At 42.1% G+C, this 15,099-nt stretch overlaps 1 protein-coding gene across 2 annotated transcripts in view; it reads right to left on the bottom strand.

Moving 5' to 3' along the window:
* Positions 1–11,897, bottom strand: part of LOC132384645 (5'-AMP-activated protein kinase subunit gamma-1) — a 63,839-nt gene extending 51,942 nt beyond the window's left edge. The window contains exon 1 of one of the 2 annotated variants that reach the window (XM_059955966.1): positions 11,647–11,897. Coding sequence is in view for 1 of the 2 variants with exons in the window: in XM_059955965.1 (XP_059811948.1) it covers positions 11,647–11,655 (9 nt within the window). In the remaining variant the exon portion in view is untranslated. The remainder of the gene's footprint in view (positions 1–11,646) is intronic. The other variant, XM_059955965.1, reaches the window with a different exon arrangement.
* Between the last annotated feature and the right edge of the window lie 3,202 nt (positions 11,898–15,099).

The raw sequence follows: 15,099 nt of genomic DNA on the forward strand, positions 1-15,099 counted from the left end.
TTCCAGAGATGGAGAGATTGAGTCATCTGGGACTGTACTCGCTGGAATTCAGAAGAATGAGAGGAGATCTTACAGAAACATATAAAATTATGAAAGGCATAGATAAGATAGAGGAAGAAAAGTTTGTTTCCACTGGTAGGTGAGACTAAAACTAGGGGACATAGCCTCAAGGTTAGGGGAGTAGATTTAGGACGAAGATGAGGAGGAATTGCTTTTCCCTGAGGGTGGTGAATCTGTGGATTTCTCCACTCAATGAAGCAGTTTACTATCTCAGTAAACATATTTAAGACAAGGTTGGATATATTTTTGCATAGTAGAGGAATTAAAGGGTTATGGGAAAAAGGCATGTACGTAGAGATGAGTCCATGGCCAAATCAGCCATGATCTTATTGAATGGCAGAGCAGGCTCGACGAGCCAGATGGCCTACTGCTCCTGTTTCTTATGAATGCTAATTATCTGATGCTGTGCCTGTGATGCTGCTGCTAAAAGTTTTTCATTGCGCCTGTGCATACATGTACTTGTGCACATGAACTTTTGACTTAACATGGGTAGAGGAGCTACTTCAACCACATCTAATATTCAGCAATCAAGATCAACTTCCTCCTTATCACAAAAGCAAAAAAAAGGGTGCTTCATAAACCACCTTTCAAAAGCCACAAATGCACACACTTCTACAAACTAAACACAAGTAATCTGCATCACATTCAAGAGTGGAGACTGAGGACTGAACCGTGGATGGATGAGCACTGCAGAGGATGCACTCATGTGCACACTCTACCCACATTCTGCAGTGTTGTTACTTGACAGGGGGGGGGAAAGAGTGAAGTATACCAGAAGCAGGAATGCTACAGATATTACAAACAATTCACATGCATCCCATATATTCAGGTCTAAATTTGGACATTATTATTGACTGTAGCTTAATGATTTCCTGCCTCCACACAGCCTGAGTCAGCTGGCTCCCTGGGTCAAAAGACTTCATGTACTCGACACAGGAATAGGGACTCAAGATTGGAAAAGGGAAGGGGGACCAATAAATGACGTACTGCTAACTAATTTACACAGACAATATTGATTTACATGATACAAATGGCTCAGATGCAATCTAGGAAGGGTCCACACTTTTGCAAGTTCTTTCCTTGAAACAGCTGCAACACTGACATTGTCATAGCAGCTACCACAGCATAGAAACTTCCAGGAGCCATCTAATCGAGACATCACTTTCCCTTCGCCAGTCGAGCAGAAGACACAAAAGCCTGGAAACATGTACCACCAGGCTCGAGGACAAGCTTCTAACCTGCTGTTATAAGACTACTGAATGTTAGCCTGGTATGACAAATTGGACTCTTGACCTCACAATCTACCTCATTATGACCTCACACTTTGTTTGCCTGACCTGCAACATCCCGGTAGCTGTTGCACTCCCCCCCCCCCCCCCACACACATTCTGTTGTTGTTTCACCTTGTATTATCTTGATGCACTGTGTAATGATCTGATCTGTAAGGCAAGCTTTCCACTAGGTGACGATAATAAACCAATTCCAACTTAAGCCTGGACTTTCAAGTTGAAGTTTTCAGCAGATTAATCAAACTAAGGCCAATCCAACTTCCTCAGTTTAATTACAGGAGATTTGGTAGGAGTCCAATTTTGTTCTCCTAAATGAAGTTTCCAATTTAAATACTGCAATTTCAGATTAAATAGGTGCAGCTTCATTGAGAACTGTTACTCTTTCAACAGAGTAAATACTAATAAAAAGAACACCACCATCAGTATTGGTCACTAAATTAGCCCCAAGAATAAAATCTCTCACCCACAAATGGATCTGGGTGAGAGGAAAAAGCAGTCAGGAAGGTGAAGGGTCAAGTTTGTATCCTAACACACTCCCTTGCAATCTGAGGATGAGACAGTGACCACCCTTTACTGGAAAGGAAGCATTCTCTTTTCACCATCGAAAATCAGAGGCATGCAAAGTACTGACAACAGTCCTTCCTTTCCTGTTCTGCAACAAAATTCACATGCACTTTGTGTGGGAATGCAAGAACACACACACTGGACTGAGGGAAATCACAAGACAGGGCAAGTATGCAAACAAAGATGGGCTCAGCAAACAGACTCCAATTGCCACATCAAGTCAATTTTTTTAAAGCTCTGAGTAGCAACCAATCCAGACATCATAGGTGCTAAGTTAAAGGGCAGGACTTCCAGGGCTGTATTCTCCGGATTGCTACCCATGTCACATGCTAGTGATGCCAGAACTAGAAAGATCATAGTTTAACATGTGTGGAAGAAAAACAGTAAGACATTGTGATGAACATTAAGAGGTTAATGATCTTCTAGTATTTGAATTCAAAGTCTGTAATCACTTATCTGTAACTAATATACACTATATGACTAAAATGTGCTTTGTAGACAGGATGGGAAAATAACTGTCTCTGCTTCCTTGTTCTAAGAATCATCACGTCTGCACTTGGGAAAGCCTGATATACTGTCATGAGAACTAACACTTAAAATATATAGCTGCTCAAGGACATATAGTGCAACTTCACTATTCTAACGAGTTTTAGTTGAAATTCCCTCCTTTTTCAGATTTAAGTGCTTCTTGTCACGTACGCCTGGGGTATAAATAAGAGTGTAATCCATTGTTGAGCAGTTTCAGAACTCTGCTTTCGGAGTCTGGGCTCTCCATGATATCATGTCATAAAACCCTTTAGTCTGAAACAATTCTCTGAGTCGGCCTGATCTATTCTGTCTGCTGCTCCTGAGATTTTTTTCCACAACAACATGTGGCTAAATAGTTGGTGTAGGAGGGAGGCACAAGATTTTTGGATCAGTGGGCTCTCATCCAGACAAGGTGGAACCTGTACAGAAGGGACGGTTTGCACCTGAACTGGAGGGGTACTAAGGTATGTTAATGCTGCACAGTGGGGTTTAAACTAGAGTTGCAGGGGATGGAAACCAGAGTGCCAGAACAGTTAGTGGAGAGGCTGTGAAGGCAGATGTTGGCAAGACCACGCAGTCAGGAATCAAAAGGTTGAGCATGGTGCAATGAGTGTCCTGAGCTGCGTATATCAAGCAAGAAATATCGTAGGAAAGGCAGACGAGCTCAGAGTATGGATCAACACCTAGAATTATGTAGCCACTAGTGAGATTTGGTTGCAGGAGGAGCAGGACTGGCAGCTCAATATTCTGGGGTTCTGTTGTTTTAGACGTGACAGAGCAGGAGGGATTAAAGGAGGAGGGGTGGTGTTACTAGTCAGGGAAAATGTCACAGCAGTGCTCTGTCAGGACAGACTGGAGAACTTGACTAGGTATGACCACGGCAATGGGGCATATTACAGACCACCCAACAGGATTTAGGGGAACAAATTTGTGGAGAGATCGCAGACTGTTGCAAGAAACACAAGGTTGTTATAGTAGGTGATTTTAACATTCCACATATTGACTGGGACTCCAATTCTGTAAAAGGACTAGATGGGATAGAGCTTGTCAAATGTGTTCAGGAAATTTTCCTTCACCAGTACACAAAAGTCCCAACAAGAGAGCGTGTGACCTGCAATTAGGGAATGAGACAGGGCAGATGTCAGAAGTTTGTGTCGGGGAATACTTTGTATCTGGTGACCACAATGCCATTAGTTTCAAAAGTAAGTATGATAAAAGATGGGTCTGGTCCGTGGGTTTAAGATTATGAATTGGAGTAAGGCCAGTTTTGATGATATCAGGAAGGATCTGGCGAGTGTGGATTGGAACAGGCTGCTTTCTGGCAAGGGTGTACATGGTAAGTGGGATGCCTTCAAAAACTAAACTTTTGATACAAAGCTTGTATGTGCCTGTCAGAATAAAAGGCAAAGTTAACAAGTGGAGAGGACCTTAGTTTTCAAGAAATATTAGGCTCTGGTTCAGTGAAAAGGAGGTGCATAGTAGGCATTGGTAAGTAGGAACAAATTAGGCGTTTATGGAGTACCAGAAATGCAAGAGAACACTTAAGAAATCGGGAAGGCCAAAAGGATGCATGAAGTTGCTATAGCGGACAAGGTGAAGGAGACTCTCAAGAGATTCTACAGATATGTTAAGAGCAAAAGGTTTGCAAGGGAAAAACTGGTCCTCTGGAAGACCAGAATGATAATCCATGTGTGGAGCCAAAAGAGATGGGGGACATCTTAAACAAATTAGTTGCATCTGTATTTATTAACGTGCAGTGAGGCAAAATGGCATCAATTTCATGGACCCTATACCGATTACAGAGCAGGTGTTTGCTACTCTGAGGCAAATTAGCATAGATAAATCCCCAGGGCCCGACAAGGTGTTCCCTCAGACCCTACAGGAAGGAAGTGCAGAAATTGCAGAGACATTTAAATCATCCTCAGCGACAAGGGAGGTACCAGAGGATTGGAGGATAGCCAATGTTATTCCGCTGTCTAAGACAGGCTCTAGACATAAACCAGAAAATTATAGCCAGCGAGTCTGACATCAGTAGTGGGGAAGTTACTGGAAGGTGTTCTAAGGGGCCAGATATATAAGTATTTGGGGAGACATGAACACAGTAGGTCACTTCTAACCAATCTTATAGAGTTTTTTGAGGAAGTTACCAGACAGTGGATGTTGTCTACATGGACTTTAGTAAGGCATTTGACAAGGTCCCACATGGGAGGCTGGTCAAGAACGTTCAGTCGTTCAGCATTCAGGATGAGGTAGTAAATTTGATTAGACATTGACTTTGTGGGAGAAGGCAGAGAGTGGTAGTAGAGGGTTGCCTCTCTGAATGGAGACCTGTGACTGGTGGTGTGCCACAGAGATCGGTGCTGGGTCTGTTGTTGTCTGTCATCTATATCAATGGTCTGGATGATAATGTGGTTAACTAGATCGATTTGTGGATGACACCACAACTGGGGGTGTAATGAACAATAAGGCAGGCTATCATGGCTTGCAGAGGGATCTGCATCAACTGGAAAAATGGGCTGAAAAATGGCAGGTGGAATTTAATACAAGTGTTTCACACTTCAGTAGGACCCTGGTGGTCCTACACAGTGAACGGTGGGGCACTAAGGAGTGCGGTAGAACAAAGGAATCTGGGAATACAGGTCCATAATTCGTTGAAAGTGGCATCACAGGTAGATAGGGTCATAAAGAAAGCTCTTGGCACATTGACCATCATAGTACAGAAGATGGGATGTTGAAGTTGCATGAGACATTGGTGAGGCCTAAGTATTGTGTGCAGTTTTGGTCACCTACCTATAGGGAGGATGTAAATAAGGTTGAAAGAGTACAGAAAAAATGTACAAGGATGTTGCTGGGTCTGGAAGACCTGAGTCAGACAGAAAGATTGAATTGGTTAAAACATAAACATAGAAATCTACAGCACATTACAGGCACTTCGGCCCACAACGTTGAGCTGACCATGTAATTTACTCTAAAAACTGCCTAGAATCACCCTAGTGCAGAGCCCTCTATTTTTCAAAGCTCCCTGTACCCATTTAAGAGGCTCTTAAAAGACCCTGTTGTATCTTCACTGGCAGTGCATTCCCCTCACCCACCACTCTCTGTGTTTACAAAAAAAACATACCCCTGACACCCCCTCAGTACCTATTTCTAAGCACCTTAAAACTATGCCTCCTTGTGTTAGCCATTTCAACCCTGGAAAAAAGCCTCTGGTTATCCACACGACCAATGCCCCTCGTCATTTTATATACCTCTATCAAGTCACCTCTCATCCTTTCTCATTCCAAGGAGAAAAGGCCGAGTTTACTCAACCTATTCTCGTCAGGCATGCTCCCCAATCCTGGCAACATCATTGTAAATCTCCTCTGCACTCTCCCTATAGAATCCACATCCTTCCTGTAGTGAGGCAACCAGAACTGAGCACAGTACTACAAGTGGGGTCTGACCAGGGTCCTACATAGCCGTAACATTACCTCGCAGCTCTTGAACTCAATCCCACTGTTGATGAATGCTAACACACCGGTTGCCTTCTTAACAACACTGTCAACCTGTGCAACAGCTTTGAGGGTCCTCGACTCAGATCCCAAGATCTCTCTGATCCTCCACACTGCCAAGAGTCTTACCTTTAATATATTCTGTCTTCAAATTTGACCTACCAGTTAGAACTGTATTCTTTAGAACATAGAAGATTAGGGGAGATTTGATAGAGGTATACAAAATTATGAGGGCTATAGATAGGGCAAATGCAAACAGGGTTTTTCCATTGAGATTGGTTGAGACTACAACTAGAGGTCATGGGTTAAGGGTGAATGGTGAAAAGTTTAAGGGGAACACAAGGGTAAACTTCTTCACTCAGAGGATTGTGAGAGTGTGTAACAAGCTGCCAGCACAAGTGGTGCATGCAAACTCAATTTCAATGTTTAAGAGAAATTTGGATAGGCATATGGATGGCAGGGGTATGGAGGACTATGGTCCCAGTCCAGGTCGATAGGAATAGGCAGTTTAAATGGTTTTGGCATTGACTAGATGGGACAAAGGGCCCGTTTCTGAGCTGTACTTCTCTATGACTCTAAGTCCCAATTCTGTGGGGAAAAATATGGATTGGTCACAGGGAACATTTAATATTTACAAAATATGTTAAGTAATTTCCCCAAACACAACTTTCACACTGCAGAGAGCATTGCAAGGGCTAGTGTGGACACAATGCTTCCTGCTGTTGGTTCAGTATGGGATCAGAATGTTGTGCTCCAAAAGCTTTGCTGAATAGCTGGTGCAAGGAGGCAGGATATTTACAACAAGTGTGAAGTTGCCATGACTTCTATGAGAAAGATTAGCTAGGGTTTGAAAAGTGAGACATCCATACATTATCGTTATTTAAGTAAGCTAATCATTAACTAGCTATTACACTGCCAACTAAGTAAAACCATGATCGTGGCTGTAAACTGCAGTACAAAGTTCACTGCTGTAAATGCTGCGGCATAAACATATATTGTTATACAAACGAAACTTAAGAGAATGAGGCGAGAGGAAAATGAAAATGGGTGTAGTTAATAGAATGATGATGAAAGGGCAATGCTGGGTTATAAACTATTCAAGTTATATCCTGAAAGTGGACTACTTATACAAAGAAGTCAACTGCAGTTCCACTTCCTCCAATTAACGGGATCACAGTTTGCATCATTGGGGGAATGCATAATGACTTCAGTCTGAGATCCTTATTATTGCATGTCACATCAGCCAGTGGTTTGCAGAGAAAAAAAAGAATGCCATTCCTGCTTGGACATCTAAACAGCATTTATAGTATTGCGCAAAAGTCTTAGGCACATGTAAAAAAAATTCTTAAAGTGAAGATGCTTTCAAAAATAATGAAAAGTTTCTAAATATCAGAAAATTTACTGTAAAGAGCAGTAAACAGTTAAAAACAACAAAAATCAAATTAATATTCAGTGTGACCACCCATTGCCTTTAAAACTGCATCAATTCTCTCAGGTACACTGTTGTGCAGTTTTATAAGAAAATCAGCTGATAAGTTGTGCCAAGCATCTTGGAGATCTTGCCACAGTTCTTCTGCAGAGGTTGGCTGTCCCACTTGCTCCTGTCTCTCCAGGTAATCCCAGACATCCTCTGTGAAGGCCATACCATCTGAAACCATATAAAAAATCTAGGGTGCCTTAGACTTTTGCACAATACTGTATATATTGCACCTTTATAGGATACAGTTAATAGATTACTTTCAAAATGCATTTCTGCTGTTCCATTAGCAACCATGGCTGATAATTTGCACCAAGACCCCAAAACAGCAAATAACAAACAATTAATCTGCCTGAAATGTGGTTAAAAGAATAGGAGCCAGGAGAAAGCCATCTCTCTTCAAAATACGATCCAAAGTCAATGAACAGACATGCTCAAACTGCCTCATCTGACAATGCAGCATTCCCTCAGGAATACACGAGTATCAGTCTGGATCAAACAATTTAATTCTCTACAATAGACCTGGACTCCACACAAATTTCATATTTAGAAGCAAATATAATTCTAAGTAAGGAAATTGAAATCTTTAAAATATCACTGAATGCCTACCAACTGGATATAGAGGATATCCCAAACACCCATCTAAACAATTAACAAATGTCACTTAGTGTGGTTACTTAAACTACATTCGGTACTGGTGATGTGGTTTCCTGTATTAGGGAAACCACATCACAGACTGGGTGACTCCTTTGCAAAACATCTCTGTTCAGTCTGTAGCACTTACCCTAGTTTCCAGTTGCCTATCACTAATTTTCTAGCCCTCTGACCTGGCAAAGAGGAAGGTAGGTGGGAGGTAATAGGTGGAAGAGGTAATGGGCTGAAGGAGGAATCTGATAGGAGAGGAGAGTGGACCATGGGAGAAAGGGAAGGAGGAGGGGAACCAGAGGGAGGTGATGGGGGGGTGCTGTGGAAGGGAAAGAAGAGAGAATGTCCAGGGTGGAAAGGGCCTTATGCAGGTGTTGCAAGAATTTGGAAAACTTACAGAATGCTCTTTATTGTGAAGGGAACACAACAGAAAAATAGGGAGGTTATGCTCCTGCTATATTGGTATTGATTTTATTATTGTCACAAGATACAGCAAGAAGCGTTTGTTTGCCAGCCTTCTAAATAGATTATGTGATACATAAGTGCATTGAGGTAGTAAAAATAAAACGATGCAGAATATATAGAGAGTGTAGTACAGGCAGACAATAAGATGCAAACTGGCAGATCAAGAGTTCATCTTTTAGCACACGGGAGGTCTATTCAAGAGTCTGTTAACAGATAGGGTATTAGTAAGATCACACCCGGAGTACTTGCTTTCCTTACTTCTGGAAAGATGTAAGAGTGTGTTGCAAGGAGTCCAGAGAAGTTTTCTTTATTTCGAGAGACAGTGCGGAATAGGCTCCCGCGCTGCACAGCAAACCCAGATTTAACTCTAGCCAATTAATTTACCAACCACTACGTCTCTGGACTATGGGAGGAAACTCACGCGGTGACAGGGAGAATGTACAAACTCCTTACAGGCAATAGCAGGAATTGAACCCAGGTCTCCTGCACTGTAAACCATTGTGCTAACCTCTATGCTACCGTGCTGCCTGGACAAATACATGGATTGCCTTGCATCAGGATAGAAGGGTTTCTGGAGTTAGCAGGAGTGAGAGAGAACTTGATTGAAGCATTTAAGACCCAGAGGGGTCCTGATACAGAGAATGGTGAGAGGGTGTTTTCTGATCACCATGCAAAATGAAGGGGCTGCCCATTTAATACGGATGAAGGAAAGTTTCTCCCTCCCCGTCTCTCAGGGAATTAAGATTCATGCAGAACGTGGAGTTGATGCAGAACAGTTTTGAGGGGTTGTGTGGCTTCCTCCTGGTCTTAATTCACATGTACTCACATTTAACTCCATGTGTGAATGTTAGAGAGCAAGCAAGCATGCACACATACCCCAAAGACCTTGCATATACCCTTTAATCCCTCTGATGGGTGTTCATTTCACTAATTCCTTACACTAGCTGTTCACTGTTACTAAAACACGTTGGGGTTTTGAGCCAACTTTCCAAGAAAAAAGGTGGAACTGTATTCAAGTTGTTGTTTAGACCTAGATTACAGGATGACAAATGAAGCAAGACAAATTTCCAAGTGGAATCCTTTCCTACTGTAATATATAATATTTTAAGTATTACAAGAAATTCATAGTTTGGATGAATTTGAAAGCAACAGTCACATATGCATACATTACAATTCAATCTGTGTAAAAATGTAAGCTTTTTTCCCCCACAATCTGCATCACCAATGTCAAGGCAGCTAACTGGTTAATACTTCTGACTTTCCTCATTCTGTCCTTTCTTGAACAGCAGGTATATGTAGTTCCTCACTTCAGAGGATTTTCCTCAACCTAGGAAACACGAAGTTCAAAGCCAATACACCCACTATTTCCATTCCCAATGATAATAGAGGATCTATGATTTTTATTTTGGCTTTTCACCCCATACAGGGGGTGGAGCTTAGGAGACGATGGCACCTAACGACAACTCCTTTGCTTGCATCTTCGAAAATAGCTCTAATTCTATCTTTAATATCTCTATTTTTTCCTTTCAGAGTTCTTTTGAAGACCCTGACCTGGAGTTGCACACTGACTACGGGTCTTTGTGGGAATGGGACCCGCTCTCGGGGGCCTCATGTCTGGCCACTATTCGATATACCAAGGACACGCCTTCAAGGTTCTGGATTTCATGGCTCCGGAGGCCGGCGGTCGGTACTTCTGCAGGAAATCGTGGTGTTGTGGGAGACTGAAGATCGAAAGCAGCAAGCTGGCTGTTTGTCCAGAGACCCAAGTTCTTTGGGCATAGAGCTCGATAAAAGCAACACAATGGACTTTTAACAACGTAAATCAGTGAGTTGTTTGTTATGTCTCCCCTCTCGCTGTGAAACAGAAACACCTCTTTCTCCCTTATTAGGGCAAGAGAGAGAGAGAAAGCCTGTGGTATGTCAGATACCAGGTGAACGAGTAGTCTTTGGGGTACTGCAAGTCTGTGTCTTTATTGATGCTTTGCTGTACGCTTGAGTGCTCAGTGGGGGTGCCGATGCTTTTTTGCTGGTGGAGGAGGGTCATTGCCTTGCTGCTGCTTACACATTTGTCTTTATTATAACATTTGAACTTGCCAATATAGAAAAGTTTTTCCTCAAACTTTTGTCTATTATTGCATTCAAATTCTGTTTTCCTTAAGAGTTTTGTGCCTATCTTCTATTGACTTCAAATAACTTCCTGGGTTTATTATTCTTTCCGGCAGCTTCATCAACAGCCTCCTCTTTTAATCCATTAACACAATTTTTACCCTCTTAGTCATAGGGTGGGGTTTCCCCAAACAAAATAAGGGAATATCAATTTGCTACAAATTACCAATACTTGAAATACTTACCATTGCTTAACTATACACACCTCTTAAATTTAGTTTAATCTTAACCACTCACTATACTTATTTTGTTCCACCCATTTTAAAAGACCTCTGTTTCAGACAATCAGGTCATAAACTCAAAACAAAATCTTTTTATTCCCCTGAACCATTACTACAAGATTAATACATTAACCTTAACCCATTGCACAATACTAAATCTATAATATTATGTTCTTTAGTCAGAAATTCATTAGAATATCAAGACCTAGATCTTGCATTATTCGTAAATGTAACTTCCAAAATAACAATAATTGCAAACGCTGGAAATGAAACCGTAAATGCCAGAAACACTGTGGGTCAGAAGCATTAACACTTCTAGTCAAAGGCCCTTCATGAAAACTTCGTCAGACTTCAGTCTGAAACGCCAAATGTTCCTCTCTACGCAGATGCTGTCTGACCAACTGAGTGTTTGTGGGATTTCCTGTATATACTTCTATATTACTTTCAATAGCTTTCTCAATGATATTCGATATATCATCTTTTGCACCTACCGCAATCCTAAAAAAATCTCTTAAAAAACTATAACGCCAAAATACAATTAGCCTCAAACAGCATAGCTGAGAATTTGGAATACCAACGAAATAAATACACCTAGCCAAGACAGAAGCTTTAATATTGCGTGACAAAACAAGGTCGCACCCAGCACACGTCGCCAGGCTGCCCGTCCACAATGACAGCTCGGGAAGGGAGAGTCGCTCTCCGGCACTCGGGACGGGACCTCCCCACCCATCCAAACTTACCGGTTCCATCCCTGCGGCTTCGCCAACTCGACGCTCTACGCCCCCCGATGACTCGAATCGCCGTTCCCTCCGACTACAGTATTATCATGAACTCTTCTCAGTACTTTCAGGTCCTGTCTCCCATCCACATCTCCCAGCGCTTCCGGTCCGCGCCCGATGAACAACGAGCCGGCAGACAGGCGGAAAGATGGCTGGCGTTGGGCAGTCCCTGTACCCGGCAGCGCCACCTGTAGGCTCAAACGTCCAGGCGGAAGCCACCGCCGAAGTCTGAGTGGTTTACCCACCTTGCTCCTGCACTAACAGGAGGCACTAAATACCAAGATCAGGTTAACATTCAATCAAAGCAACGTGAGAGGATTACGATGTTTACAGATTGAGCGAAGCAGAAGTCATAAAGGAAGTTTGAGAGTGTAGTCAGGGATATCATTGGTAGTGAGATAGATTTGATTTCATGCTCAGTGTTGTGCCAGTTACAGGTTGCAAATAGTAACTTCAAAAAGATGGATTTGACGTTCATTTTGAGACTTAAAATGATCATAGGAAATTGGGGTCAATTGTTATGTTTCAATTTACAAACAATAGAAGTGGAGGATTACAAATACCTGGGGATACGAATGGACAATAAACTGGACTGGTCAAAGAACACTGAGGCTGTCTACAAGAAGGGTCATAACTGTCTCCATTTCCTGAGGAGACTGAGGTCCTTTAACATCTGCTGGGTGATGCTGAGGATGTTCTACGAGTCTGTGGTGGCCAGTGCTATCATGTTTGCCGTTGTGTGCTGGGGCAGCAGGCTGAGGGTAGCAGACACCAACAGAATCAACAAACTCATTCGTAAGGCCAGTGACGTTGTGGGGGTGGAACTGGACTCTCTGATGGTGGTGTCTGAAAAGCGGATGCTGTCCAAGTTGCATGCCATCTTGGACAATGACTCCCATCCACTCCATAATGTACTGGTTAGGCACAGGAGTACATTCAGCCAGAGACTCATTCCACCGAGATGTAACACTGAGCGTCATAGGAAGTCATTCCTACCTGTGGCTATCAAACTTTACAACTCCTCCCTCAGAGTGTCAAACACCCTGAGCCAATAGGCTGGTCCTGGACTTATTTCCACTTGGCATAATTAACTTATTATTATTTATTTATGGTTTTATATCACTATATTTCTTCACTATTCTTGGTTGGTGCGGCTGTAACAAAACCCAATTTCCCTCGGGATCAATAAAATATGTCTCTCTGTCCGTATTCAATTATGTTGGCACACAGCCCTAAAAGGCAAATACTGCAACGAAATGCTGGAAGAACTCAGTAGGTCAGGCAGCATCTATGGAGGAAAATAAACTGTCGATGCTTCTCACCGAGACCCTTCACCAGGACTGGGATGTACATGTTCCATAGATGTTACCTGACCCACTGAGTTCCTCCAGCATTTTGTGTGGGTTGCTCCAAATTTCCAGACAAATACTAAACTTACATCCTTGGGCAATCAGTGGGGAACGAGACACTCTTTATAGAAAATTAAGTGAGGCTTACACTCGTTTAAAGACAAGTAGAAAACCAGCAACCGTGAGAACAATGTAAGCAAGCAGCAAAAGAAACACTAAAATAACCAGGGAAAATTCTAGCAGAGATAGTAAACCAATAATTTAAGGATTGAAATGAACTAAATGGGTGTTGCTATGAGTGGTATGAAATTGTTTTATAAATATTAAAACAACATTATTTCTTCTGTTATTGCAGCATTTTTATATAGGCTACCCAATCTTTCACAGTGTTACTAACAGCAGGAATTTTGCATGGCTGGTAGAATTCTCAGCACTTATGTAATTTTCCTCTCATGAAATTTATCACAGAAAATGTGTGTATTTCTTAGAACAGAGCGACAGTTGCAAGGAAGTACATATAGGCATGTTTCTTTAATTGTACTTATTTGATATGGCATCTACTACATGCACCAGGTATTACAAAGTTTGCAGCAATTTGAACAAAATCCCAATGAGTAACAACAAGATGCATAACCAGAAAAAGAAAAAAACTTTGCATTGTGCAGAAAGAAATAATTGCTCCAAAGAGGGTGCTTGACCAGCTGAGCTCCTTCACCAATTTACTTCCTCTCTAGATTGTAGTATGGAGAGTCTCTCATATGGAGATAAATATTGTAACCACAAGACCATAGAATAGTACAGCACAATACAGGCCCTTCAGCCCACAATGTTGTGCCAACCCTTAAACCCTGCCTCCCATATAACCCCCCAACTTAATTTCCTCCATATACCTGTCTAGTAGTCTCTTAAACTTCACTAGTGTATCTGCCTCCACCACTGACTCAGGCAGTGCATTCCACACACCAACCACTCTCTGAGTAAAAAACCTTCCTCTAATATCCCTCTTGAACTTCCCTCCCCTCACCTTAAAGCCATGTCCTCTTGTATTGAGCAGTGGTGCCCTAGGGGAAGAGGCGCTGGCTGTTCACTCTATCTATTCCTCTTAATATCTTGTATACCTCTATCATGTCTCCTCTCATCCTCCTCCTCTCCAGAGAGTAAAGCCATAGCTCCCTTAATCTCTGTTTATAATCCATACCCTCTAAACCAGGCAGCATCCTGGTAAATTTCCTCTGTACCCTTTCCAATGCTTCCACATCCTTCCTACAGTGAGGCGACCAGAACTGGACACAGTACTCCAAGTGTGGCCTAACCAGAATTTTATAGAGCTGCAACATTACCTCATGTCTCAAACTCTATCCCTCATCTTATGAAAGCTAACACCCCTTAAGCTTTCTTAACTACCATATCTACCTGTAAGGCAACTTTCAGGGATCTGTGGACATGTACCCCCAGGTTCCTCTGCCCCTCCACACTACCAAGTATCTTGTCATTTACTCTGTACTCTGCCTTGGAGTTTGTCCTTCCAAAATATACCACCTGTTACAGATTCAGCAACAATAAATATATAAGTGAGGCAGGGTTTTTATAACAAATAAAACATCTATTAAACACTGAAAAACAAACCCCCAAAAGTAAACAAACAACTAACGTAACTGGAAATCAGCTGCTGTGGGCAGCTTAAACAGTTAAGGAATAAAGTGAAAACAATTCTTCAAAGTAGTACTGCAAAAGTTCAAAATGCTACAGTCCATTTAAGGGGGGACTTTTTAGACGATTTAAATTCTCTTTCACATCATGTTGCTGCAGTTCCCAGTCGAACTATACTTTTCCCGGAGAATTTACGAAGATGAAAATGAAACTGCTTAAAGGCACTGACCTTTCCTTGACAAAACTGTACCCAACCCTTTCTGCTATAATTTGCAGGGGTTAACACGGGCACAGCCAACGAATTCCTTCCGAATGAGGATCAAACAATGTCGAACCTGTTTCACCGTCGAAATCGACTTTCCTCGATCTTTTAGCTCCCGAACTCCGATCTTCACTCTCCACTGATTTTTAACTG

The sequence above is a fragment of the Hypanus sabinus genome, chromosome X1 (genome assembly GCF_030144855.1).
Source record: "Hypanus sabinus isolate sHypSab1 chromosome X1, sHypSab1.hap1, whole genome shotgun sequence".
Lineage (NCBI taxonomy): Eukaryota > Metazoa > Chordata > Chondrichthyes > Myliobatiformes > Dasyatidae > Hypanus > Hypanus sabinus.